General features: G+C 52.7%; 1 protein-coding gene across 1 annotated transcript in view; it reads left to right on the top strand.

Annotated features, from left to right (window-relative positions):
• The first annotated feature begins 11,987 nt into the window (after positions 1 to 11,987).
• PPP2R5D (protein phosphatase 2 regulatory subunit B'delta) overlaps positions 11,988 to 12,407 on the top strand; it is a 33,679-nt gene continuing 33,259 nt past the window's right edge. The window contains exon 1 of the mRNA XM_054397347.1: positions 11,988 to 12,362. Coding sequence (XP_054253322.1) covers positions 11,988 to 12,362 — 375 coding nt within the window. The remainder of the gene's footprint in view (positions 12,363 to 12,407) is intronic.

Genomic DNA, 12,407 nt, shown 5'->3' with positions numbered 1-12,407 from the left:
CAGCTGTTAGGAACAGACGTGCTCCAAGAAGGCCATTCCAGAATAGGTCAAACCAAAACAGACAGCAGAGGCAATCACGTGGCAGTATCTGGATAACTCTGCGTGATCAGTTTGGTGAGAACATGAACAGATGGGATGGTCAACCAACTTCTGATCTTTTCAAGAGGTTACGGGAGCTGCAGAGGGGCAGATCCCGAGGTAGCAATACCAGGAGGGTAGCTGTCGCTTCCTCAGTTTCCCAGAACAACTCTGATAGCTCCAACAGTGATCCTAATTCTGGTGCTGGACGTTGTGCCAGCTGTACATGTGGAGGTAATCCCCACCATTAGGGGTGCCCTGCCTTCCACCAGGGGGAGGTAAGGGATAATGGAGATAACAGAATCTATTGGGATGTGTACATCCAGTGGCCTGGCACTTCAAAATTTCAGAAGTACAGGGCCTTGGTTGACACAGGAGCTCAGTGCACCATAATACCATCAAATTATCAAGGGGGAGAATCTATAACTATTCAGGGAGTCACTGGTGGATCTCAAGAGTTGTTTAAGATAGAGGTTGATATAAGTTTAACTGGGAAGCAGTGGAAGAAACATACTATTGTAACAGGACCTAATGCACCTTGTATTTTGGGAATTGACTTTCTGAGAGAAGGGCGTTTTAAAGACCCTAAGGGTTACAAATGGGCTTTTGGAATAGCAACTGTAGAAATTGATGGAGGAAAATTGAAGTTGTCCATTAGACCTGAGCTTTCAGATGAATCTGCAGTTGTTGGACAACATGAGATAGAGGATGTAAAGCTGCCGGTTGCTTCTCAAACTGTGCATCACAGACAATACAGAACCAACCGTGACTCTTTGGTGCCCATTCAAAACTTGATTCGTCAGCTGGAGAGTCAGAAGGTCATCAGCAAAACTCATTCACCTTTCAACAGTCCAATCTGGCCTGTGAGAAAGCAGAATGGAGAGTGGCGTCTGACAGTTGATTTCCGTGCCTTGAATGAAGTAACTCCACCCATGAGTGCAGCTGTGCCAGACATGATGGAACTCCAATATGAGCTGGAATCCAAGCAGGCCAAATGGTATGCTACCATAGACATTGCTAATGCTTTCTTCTCTATTCCCATAGCAGAGGAATGCAGGCCTCAGTTTGCTTTCACCTGGAGAGGCATTCAGTACACATTCAATCGTTTGCCCCAGGGGTGGATTCACAGTTCAACCATCTGCCATTCAGTGATCCATGATGCTTTGGAGAAAGGTGGAGCTCCAGAACACATTCAGTTCATCGATGACATCATCGTCTGGGGTGAGACTGCTGAAGAAGTCTTCGAGAAAGGTAACAAAATCCTTGACATTCTCTTGCAAGCTGGTTTGGCTATCAAGAGAGACAAGGTGAAAGGACCTGCCAGGGAAATCCAGTTTCTGGGAGTGCGGTGGCAAGATGGTCGCCGTCACATCCCAATGGATGTGATAAACAGAGTCTCCACCATGGCAAATCCCACCAACAAGAAAGAAACTCTGCGTTTCTTAGGCATAGTGGGATTTTGGAGACTGCACATTCCTGGATACAGTCAGATTGTGAAACCTCTATATGATGTGACTCGAAAGAGAAACAGTTTCCAATGGGGTCCTGAGCAACAAGCAGCCTTTGACCAGATCAAGCGAGAGGTAGTCCAAGCGATGGGTCTGGGACCTGTCCGAACTGGTCCAGACATTAAGAACATTCTGTACACGGCCGCGAGTGACAATGGTCCAACCTGGTGCTTATGGCAAAGAGCTCCAGGGGAGACACGAGGACGTCCTCTTGGTTTCTGGGGTCGTGGCTACAGAGGCTCAGAGGCAAACTACACTCCAACAGAGAAAGAGATTTTAGCTGCTTATGAAGGAGTGAAAGCTGCTTCTGAAGTGATCGGAACTGAGTCACAACTTCTTCTAGCTCCTAGATTGCCAGTTCTGAATTGGATGTTCAAAGGCAAAGGTTCTTCACCACATCATGCAACAGATGCTACCTGGTCTAAGTGGATGGCTCTGATAACACAGCGAGCTCGAATGGGAAATCTCGAAAGGCCTGGTTTGGTGGAGGTGATCACAAACTGGCCAGAAGGCACAAGCTGTGCAAAACCTCCAGAGGAGAGAGTAACTCGTGCTGAGGAAGCTCCTCCTTACAGTGATCTGTCTGATGATGAAAAGAGATATGCTTTGTTCACAGACGGTTCCTGTCGTCTGGTTGGGAACAAGCGGAGATGGAAATCTGCAGTGTGGAGCCCAACGCGCAGAGTTGCAGAAGCGAGAGATGGAGAAGGAGAATCCAGTCAATTCGCAGAGGTAAAAGCTGTCCAGCTAGCTCTTAACGTAGCTGAACGTGAGAGATGGCCAAAGCTTTATCTCTACACTGACTCGTGGATGGTAGCCAATGCCTTGTGGGGTTGGCTGAAAGACTGGAAGAAGAATGGCTGGCAGAGAAAAGGAAAGCCAATCTGGGCTGCAGATCTGTGGCAAGACATTGCTGCTCGCATTGAGAGAATCCCAGTGAAAGTGAGACACATCGATGCTCACATTCCTAAGAGCAAAGCTACAGAGGAACAACAACACAACCATCAGGCAGATCTAGCTGCAAGAGTTTCCCAGGTGGACACAAACTCTGATCCTGATCCTGATCTTGACTGGAAACACCGAGGTGAGCTGTTCTTAGCTCGGTGGGCCCATGACTCATCAGGACATCAAGGCAGAGATGCAACCTACCGATGGGCTCGTGACAGATCCATTGACATTTCCATGGATGCTATCACACAAGTCATCCATGACTGTGACATTTGTGCTGCTATTAAGCAGGCAAAGCGGATCAAGCCCTTGTGGTACGGTGACCGATGGTCCAAGTACAAGTATGGTGAAGCCTGGCAGATTGACTACATCACTCTACCTCGTTCTCCATCTGGTAAGCAGTATGTGCTGACTATGGTAGAGGCAAGTACTGGATGGCTGGAAACTTATCCAGTTCCTCATGCAACTGCACGTAACACCATTCTTGGCCTGGAGAGACAAATCCTGTGGAGACACTGGAACTCCAGAGAGGATTGAGTCAGACAACGGAACTCACTTCAAGAACAATCTTGTAAAAAAACTGGGCCAAAGAGCACGGCATCGAGTGGATATTCCACATTCCCTACTATGCACCAGCTGCAGGGGAGATCGAACGCTACAACGGTTTGCTGAAAACCACTCTCAAAGCCATGGGGGGTGGATCTTTGAAAAACTGGGAGAAACATTTAGCACAAGCAACCTGGTTGGTGAATAGTAGAGGTTCAGTGAATCGAGCTGGACCTGCCCAATCAGATTTGTTGCGAAAGGAAGAAGGTGATAGAGTTCCTGTTATCAGAGAAAAGAATCTGTTAGGCAAAACGGTTTGGGTATTTTCTCCTTCAGGAGAGGCCAAACCTGTCCGAGGGGTGGTTTCTGCTGAAGGTCCTGGTCACACCTATTGGGTGATGCAAGAAAATGGTGAAATTCAGTGTATTCCACAAAGAAATCTAACTTTGGCTGAGAGAGGTTAAATTCAGAGTGTTGCGCAGATACAGCATCGCGCCCAAGAGGAGAGTTCATGAGATCTACGGTGCACGAACCCTGAGAGCCCTGAGTCACCTGAGAGTCCCTGTTCCTTCCTTCGCTCCATCTGCGAGGAAACAAGCTGTTTGCTGTTTTTCCTGTGATTTGACTCTTTTGAATCATCTACATCTGAGATAGCCGGAATGGACTATGGTCTTTATTCACCTATTGTTGTAGATATTATTTTAGATTAGATAAATGATAGTAGCAGCCAATGGAATTGTTTAGAAGGGGTGGACTGTGGTGGTTTGAAACTGACTGGTGTTTTTTTCCCTCATGCTTTGAACAGCAAAGGGCAGTGTTCCCATCCCTCTGATTTGGTTTTGTTTCCTACATCTCGTTGGGAAGACTGAATGCTGCAATTGGGGATTGTTAGCCATGTGTTAGGAGCTTTGTCATGAGTGGTGGTCACTCCAAAAAGAGGCTCTGCAAAGGCTGTATGGGGCTCCTTGGGAGTGACAATGCAGTCCCGTGAAAAGGGAATTACAAGCTGCTCCACAGGCTTTGATACAAAAGAAGTGGACTCAGGTGACAAAAATCCTCAAGATGCTTCCAGGTGATGTTTATTACTAAGAAGGATGACAAAGAAAAATTACTTGGAAGTCTGTCTTTGTGGCATGAGTCTTAATATTGGTTGATGTTTTTTTCCCGACTGTACTAGAAAGAAGACAAGCAAGAATTTTCTTGTGGTGACCTTAAGCTATTGTCAGCATTTCTAAAGGCTGCTTTTCCTTAGCTGTGTGTAGAATCAATCATAGAATGGTCTGGGTTGGAAGGGACCTCCAAAGGTCATCTAGTCCAACCCTCTCTGCAGTAAGCAGAGGCATCTTCAATTAGGTCAGGTTGCCCAGAGCCCTTTCAAGTACCACCTTGAATATCTGTAGGGATGGGACCTCAACTACCTTCCTGGGCAACCTTAACCAGTGTTCCACCACCCTCATGGTGCAGAACTCAAACAGGTGCTTACTTGGTCTCTCCCACCATGAGATATTTTTAAGATTCAAAAAATCACCACATGATCTTTTTTATGTCCTCTGTGCTACACTCATGCATAATTTATGGACTATGAAGATGTTATCCCAGCACTTGCTCTTCTTATCTTATGAAAGGGATGCCTGAGAAATTTGCCCACTCACAGCAATCAATGCACAACATCCATTCTGAATTCTGAGTAACCTCCAAATGCCATGGTTGAATTCTGCTGGATTTGGCAGGAGTTTGTTGAGCCAAGGGTCCACTACATACACTACTGTTGCCGTTCCAGGCAAGCCAGGGTGAAATTCTACCATCCGTGGTCACCAAATACTTCATCTGAACAATGCAAAACAGCTTAGAGAATGTGCTGCCAATGGATTTCTTAGCAGCCAGTAACTCCGTGTGGTTCTACAAAGACAGCATGTTCAGGAAGAACAGGAAAATCCAGTCAGAGCAAAGGTTGGGAAAGAATTTGAGATTCCTTAGCTCAAGGCATGAAGATTATGGTAGAGCAATAGGAGAAGCTATCCCTATGGGCAAGGACATGTCCCATAGGGTTCCTGTATGTCTGTAACAATCTGGAAGAGGTCTGGAGACAAGGCCATGGGGTAAGGACAGAGCCTGCTGGACCGCACTGATGGCAATCTCTTCCCCACTGTACTCTCCAGAGGCAGCCACACATGAATTCATCTGTCTGGCCTGGAGATGAGGAACACAGATGGAAAGCAAGGGACAGCAAGTGAGCACAGATCCTGAGTAACATCAAGAGAAGTGATGGGAGCTGTGTTTGGCTGTGGATGAGGTCAACCATCTCTCCCCAAAGGACAGAATCTAGAGCAAGGGACACTGAAGGAAGCACAAAAAGCCAGGAGAAAGTAAGTACTGGTTCGCAAATGGCTGGGAGGTGGGTCTCTGGAGAGCACAAGGATATTTAAAGCAGCAGAGAAATCAGAAAAGGGCAGAGCTACCTTCTTTGATGAGGTGCTGAAAGGAGGGTAAAAGCCAAGGAGAGATGACTCAGGACGGAGCAGAGACTGCACCCTGCTGAGGAAAGCAGCAGTACCTCAAGAAATGAGGAGAGAAGCCTGCTAGGAGGACAGCTACCCACAGCTTTTTGTTCCTCAAGCTGCTCCTCTCTGACAGGGCTTGATGATACAAACTTTCCCTAGCCACCAGTGACAGCACAAATTCCATCGCTCAAGTTGGTGGAGTGTTTGTGCTTGATGAGCAGCACAGGGCTGCCTGGAGCACTCCTCCAGCTGCTGCCCGCTCCCAGAACTTTAAAACATGAAATGGAAGAATGAAACACTGAAATACTTGACCTAAAGGAGAGTGAACTTTTCCTCTGGGAAGGGAATATGTTTTTCTTCTTCCTTTTAATTTTGAAAAGTTTTTATTTTGAAGTGATATTGTTTAACTGGAGACAGTGATACTGAGTGTCATAGACCAGATTGCTCACCAGATTTGACTGCAAGGTTGGGTTAGAACAGCAAAGACTTTGAAGAGATTATATGGGGCAGGGGTGGTCATCAAGAATATGGGACCAGACTTTTCTCAGTAGTTCCCAGTGTCAGGATAAGAGGTACTGGGCATAAACTTGAGCACAGGAAGTTCCATCTAAACATGAGAAGGAACTTCCTTACTTTGAGGCTGGCGGAGCAGGGGAGGAGGCTGCCTGGAGACATAGTGGAGTCTCCATTGCTGGAGACTTTCAAGGTCCATCTGGACCTGGTGTTCCTTTGTGATCTGCTTTAGGTGAGCCTGCTCTGGCAGGGGGGATTGGACTCAATAATCTTCAGAGGTCCCTTCCAGCCCCTACCATTCAGTGATTCTGTGACAGTGATTTTGCTTACCCTGCTGTCCCCAGGTTGGACCATGTAGAGGAAATCATGGAGATTTCAGATGGAGAGAATTGTGGAGCCATTCTTCCATGCTGACTTCCTGAAGGCATGAAAATCCAGGTTATGAAGGGTAGAACAAGCTTTGAAATGGTCCATCACACAGTGTTCCTTAAGGGCTCACAGAAGTGTTATGTTCCCAAGCCATCAAAACCCCCTGCCTGCTACCTCCTAGTTTTTCTAGATGACAGTAGAAACAGAGATGATTGAAGCCATCTCCATCATTTCATCCTCAGCAAAGAGATGTGCAAAGTCCTGCACATGAGAAGGGTAAACCCCAGGCACCCATGTTACAAGTATGACTTTACTGCCTTCAGGAACCACAGGCCCCTGAGGCCAAAGGGAGTGCCAAGGGTGAGGAAGGGAAGGGAGAACTAGTTTGGGGAACATTCAAACAGGACAGATATAAGCTCCTGGGAACAGATGGGATGCCACTAGAGTGCAGAGGGAGGTGGCTGAAGTCCTTCTGAGACCACTCTGTGCCACCTGTTTAATTACAGCCCTGGGGAGAGGCTCTGGGGACTGGCAGAAAGCAAGTGTCACTGTCGTCTTCAAGGAGGGCAAACAGGAGGATACGAGGAGCTACAGGGCAGCCTTGATCCCTTGAAAAGCGCTGGAGCAAGCAACCCTGGAAACTGTTTCCAAAGACATGGAGGACAAGGCAACCATTAGTAGTAGAGCAGCTTGGCTTTGTGAAAGAGAGGTGCTGCTGGCAACCTGATACAGCACACACCAGAGCTGGAAAGCATGTTGGCAGAGAAAGCCCTGGAGGTCGCCTGGTGGACACCAAGCTCAACATGAGGCAACAAAGGCCAAGAGCTCCCCTGGGCTGCATTCATGGGAATGTTCCTCAACCCTGGTGAAGCCACCCCCAGAGCACTATGTCCAGTTCTGAGCCACCCAGTACAAGAGTGATACAGACATACTGAAACAAGTGTTGAGAAGGGGCCCTAAAGTGAGGGGCTGGAGAAACAATCCTAGGAGGCTGAAAGTGGCTCTCTTCATGGTGGGAATCTCCAGATCCCTGGGACCTAGCAGCTCCCACAGGCATAGAGAGGCTTTGAACAGAGAAATGTCCCTAAATGGGGAGGCTGCTTTGTGAGCTGGAGGGTGCCAGGGAAGGGTCATAAGGCTACACCTACCTGCAGGATCTTGGGACAGGCTCAGGAGGACTTGCAGAACATCTATCTTATTGCCTCCTCAGTGGGCAGCCTGCAATGTGGCATCCTGCAGAGCCACTCTCCTCAAGAAGCTGGAGATGGAAAAGTTCATGACATCCAGAAAGTTTTCCAGCTTCAAGTCCCTTCAGGGGAGAGACAGAACATGCTGGGGGCAGGTAAGGGCAGATGGCAGCTGTGGGTGGGGGAAGTCAGGGGCTACGGCGGGAGCTGTGGGTACCTCTGGGAGCTATGGGACAGGTGGCCATGTGGAGGGAGAGTAGGTAAGGGTACAATGTGGCAGGTGGAGGTGTAGAGGCAAAGATAAGCTTCTACAAGGCCCTTCATTGCCTGGGCAGGGGTGAAAGATCCTCTAGGCATCACGGCCAGAGCCCTGCAGAGCCCATGCTGCCTCCAGGAGCTCTGCCTCTGCTGCCAGAGACTCTGTGTTGCTCACCCACCAGTGGACGATAACCACAGTGAGAAGCAGCTGGGAGAACCAAAGCCCTGCCTGGCCCCAGGATGCTCCCCAAGGCAGACAACTCCATGAAGAGGTGAGAAGCTCATCCTCACCTCCATGCTTCCGTACAGCGTGATGAGGTGATTGTGGCACAAACCCTTCAAGACCTGTGGACAGCAGGGGTTTGACATGGGACAGGCCTGCCCCCCTCTGGCCCCCCTCTGCCTTGCACCCCCTTCACCCCGTGTCTTTTGGCTATCCGTGCTCCTCGTAACACCTGGCAGCTCCCCGCAAAGTGCTCACCACGGCTGCCAGCCTTCTGGACCTGCCACTGCAAATAACTCCCTGCCCTCTCTGAATGCTCCTTCCCCCCTGGTGCTCCCAATGCCCCCCTATGCCACAGACTTTCCCAACCACTCCCTCCCCTCTTTGAGACCATGAAGCTCTTCCCAAAGGCTGCTCCCTCAGCTCCCCCTTAGCCCCTCATGCCCCAGTGACCCTCTGATGCTTCCCCTGCCCCACAGCATTTCATGATGCTCAGGGGCCCCTCCGTTGCCTCCTGCTCACTCTGCTTGCATCAGATGGGGTAGTAGGTTCCTGTGGCCTACCCTGATGGCTGCCTTGTGCAATAGCGGGAGGCTGTAGCCTCGTACACCTCTCAGTAGCCACCATGAGCCAGCAGCAGCCCCAGCTGGAAGCACATCTTCCACAGAACCAGGAAAGTCTCAGCCTGGGGTTGAGAGTGTGTTAAGTAAAGCTGGGGTAACCCCATCCGGAACCAGGTTCCCCCAGACTTCTATGCTGCTTCAGCACTCCTCACCCTCCTCTGGTTGTTCCTCCCACTCTTGCTCAGGGCTTGACCCCTGGGACAACTTATGCCAAGGACCATGGAGTGCTGGCAGCAGCAACCCACCTGCCAATGACCAACCCAACTGAGTTGTGGTGACAGGGAGAGCAGCTGAAATGACTGTAGGGCACAGTGGACAGGCACAGACAAGGTCCCTCCTCTCCTGCAGCTTTGCAGCAGCAGCTGGCCAGTCATTCCTGAGAAACATCCTCTTAGCCCTCCAGAACCACTACCAGCCTCCCGCCTGGAAGGTCAAATACCTGAGATGATCTAGAAGAGCCCTTGGAGTAGCAGCAGCAGCAGACCTGAGGTCTCCAAATTGTACTCCCCAAGGCAGAGAGAAGGTACAACAGTAAAACCCTCTCACTACCCATCCCGGGCTGAGAACCCCATGACCTGAAGCCATCACAGTCCCCCTCTTTGTCATGCTCCTGCTATGGAGACGGCAGCTGGGAGAGGGTCTCCAGCTCTGGGCGTGGAGGGAGTACTGCCAGCAGCCCCAGCTGGGGGAATGCAGAGCTCACTCTGCAGAGGCTGGACCCTGAGGTGTCCTGGGCTGACAGGCCAGGCAGGTGGCAGCAAAGGGCTTTCTGGTTGAAATCTCTTCCAGAACTCTTTGTCAAGCTTGGAAAAGTACAGTTTTGCTCTTTGCCACACTCCCTGCTGTGGGCAAGCACATCCTTCATGGCTGGAAGTTGAGACTGGCACCAGCTGGATCTCGCTGCTTGTGCTTGCACTTGGCATGCAGGGTTCCTGCTAGAAAAGGCAAATGCTGCATGGCTGTGGCAGTGAGATGCAACTTCTCTGCTGGTGAGGTCAGGAAAATAACCCCCAAACACCAGCTTCTTGGCACTGGTTGAAATTCAGGGGCCGAACAGCAGCTTGGTGAAGCTGAGCTCCTTCAGGACCAGAGGAACTGCAAAGAAAGCCAATGCAAAACTCAGTGTGACAACTTATGAGGGAACAATGATAGCCATGAACTCTTCAATCAAGTCTACCTGCTCACACTGGTGCAATTCTCTGCTTGCAAGCACACAGATGGTTGCACCAGTGCTCTGGCCAGGGTTGCTGATGTATGCCATGGAAGAGGGACAACAACAATTACAGCCTCATTCTGCTTCCAGGGAACCTCTTGAGTGCCAGTGGCTCTCAAGCAGCTACTGCTGGACTGATCATTTATAATAGTCTCAGGGAATTTCTCCTCCCTCTCTCCAGGTGCAATGCCAATTTTGTTCACCTGATGACTTCCAAAAGATTGTGCTCCTGCTGAAGCACCTGGCACAGCCCAGTGCCCTGCTTCGTTTCCCACTGATATACCAAATCCCACCCTGTGCAGAATAGCTGTGAGGACCAAGGACCCAGTACAGGTTTCCCAGTAACATGGCTACAGTGCACACCACAACATGGGCTGTAGGCAAAAGCTTCACCTGGTTGAAAGAGTGATCCTTACTGCCAGCTTGACTAAAGTGAATGGCAGCTTCTGCACCTATCACAAAAGGCCAGCAGCCACCATCTGAAGCACAGTGGCTTTTGGACTGACCTTAGGCTCCCTAGGCATCCCTAGCAGAGTGGCCCCTTGTGAGCATGTCCTGCTCAGTTCAAGTCCATGAACTTGAGGACAGCTTGCCTTCCACTGGTTGCTTTTCCCCGTGTTCAACATCAGGTTGAAGGCAATGTTTACAGGCTGTTGGAGGCTGTCCTCCTACTGCAAGGATGTAGGGCCATCTGCCAACAAGCTGTCCAACTTGTGCTATGCAAACAAGGAAGCATCCAGGGACCCATATCCCAGGAACAGCTTTCTCCGTTATCAGCAGGGGCACTGCTCGAACCATGCGGGGCCTTGCAGTGCTTCCACACACCCGTTCCCATCCGTCCACCGTTGGATCTATGCCTCCATCAGCTTTGTGCTGACACCATTATTTCCATCAGCAGCCTCCTCAAAGCTGTGCCTCGGAGCGCCAACAACCACCTGTCCTGTAAAGGCGGGGCGCTCTCTCTGGGGTCAGCTCAGGCTGTTGGGGCTCCTTCTACCCAGGCGATGCGCGACGCAGCATAAGTAGGACCCTCGCCCTTGTCGCCACTATCACCCCTGCCCTCCGGCAGCCACGAGCACGGAGCAGCGGCCCCACCGCCAAGGTTCCCGGGGAGATCTGCCCTTTGCTTGCACGTCTCCAGAGCCGCTTCCCTGCGCGGGAGAACCCCCGGGCACAGGCGCCGGCGCCTCCGAGCCGCCGCCAACCTGCAGCCGAGCCCCGCCGCGAAGAGCCGAAGCGGGCGGTGCTGCCCCGGAAGAGCCCCTCGCCCGCAGCCCTGCCCCGCCCCGCGGGGCCGTACCCGGCGCCCGAGCGCAGTTTCACCAATGAGAAAAATTCGCTGCTTTGCGTCAGCGCCGCGCGGCGGTGGCGGAGGCTGTTGCTAGGCAGGCCGTTACGCCTGGCCCAATGGGAGCAGCGCGCTGCGGCCGGGCCCGGGCTCAGGCGGCGGCGGTGGCGGCGGGCGCGGAGCGGCTAGGGCCCGGCGCTCACCATGCCCTACAAGCTGAAGAAAGAGAAGGTGCGGCGGGCGGGCAGGCGGGCGGGCGGCGCCGGGGATGCTCTAGCGCGGCCCAGGCGCGGCCCCGGTAAACTGGCCTCCCACCCCCGCAGCCCTCCCCGTCGCGGCCTTCCCTCGGCGCGGCCCCCTCGGGGCGGGGGCGCGCGCGCGGGGCTGCGGCCGGCAGGGGGCGGGGGCGCGCGCCCGGGGCGGGCGGGGCGCGTGGTGCAGGAGGGCGTCGGGGGCGCGCGTCAGCCGGGGGAGGGGGTGGCAGCCGGTTCCACTGTCCCCAGTGCCAGCGCCGCCACTGGCAACCCCGGGCTGGAGGGCACTTCCAGTGCACCCCAGTGCCAGCCTCGGTGGTGGTGGTGAGCAGAGGCTGCGACCCCGCCTCGCTCCGCGCTATCGGGAGGTGACGGGGGCTGCGAGGCACGGCCGCCTCTCCTGCCCCCCCGTTATGCCTCCCATGGGGGAGGTACGACTCCACCCGTGACCCGGTCCCACGGCGGGGCGGCCGGCGATATGCTGCCTGCTCTGCCGTGTGTCCCGGCCCTGCCCGCAGGCGGGGTGTCCCGGATCCGCTGCCGTTGCCCTGTGCCCGCCGGGTCTGTGGGTGCCCTGCACCTTGTCATCGCCGCGGGCAGCGGCGGAACCGTGTGCTGGGCAAGGCGCTGGCCCAGGCAGGGTGGGCGCAGCGCACTGTCACCCCCGGAGGTGTTTGGCCCGGGTCAGCCTTCAGTGACTGGGATGGGCCGTGCCAGCACTTGCTTCTGCTTGTGCCTATGTCCCGGCCGCGGTTACCCGCTGCCAGAGAATGTTCCCCGGCTCGTACCGCCCTTCTCACGGGAGAAGGTCTGGGAGTTACCGCCCGCAGAAGGGCTGGTTGCAGGGGTGGAGGTGGGACGAGTCTGTGATCCTGCACATCTGAACTCCGCACAAGGT

Source organism: Indicator indicator, chromosome 2, assembly GCF_027791375.1.
Source record: "Indicator indicator isolate 239-I01 chromosome 2, UM_Iind_1.1, whole genome shotgun sequence".
NCBI lineage: Eukaryota > Metazoa > Chordata > Aves > Piciformes > Indicatoridae > Indicator > Indicator indicator.
Note: the sequence above shows the minus strand (reverse complement) of the source record. Positions and strands in the feature narration are given on the sequence as shown.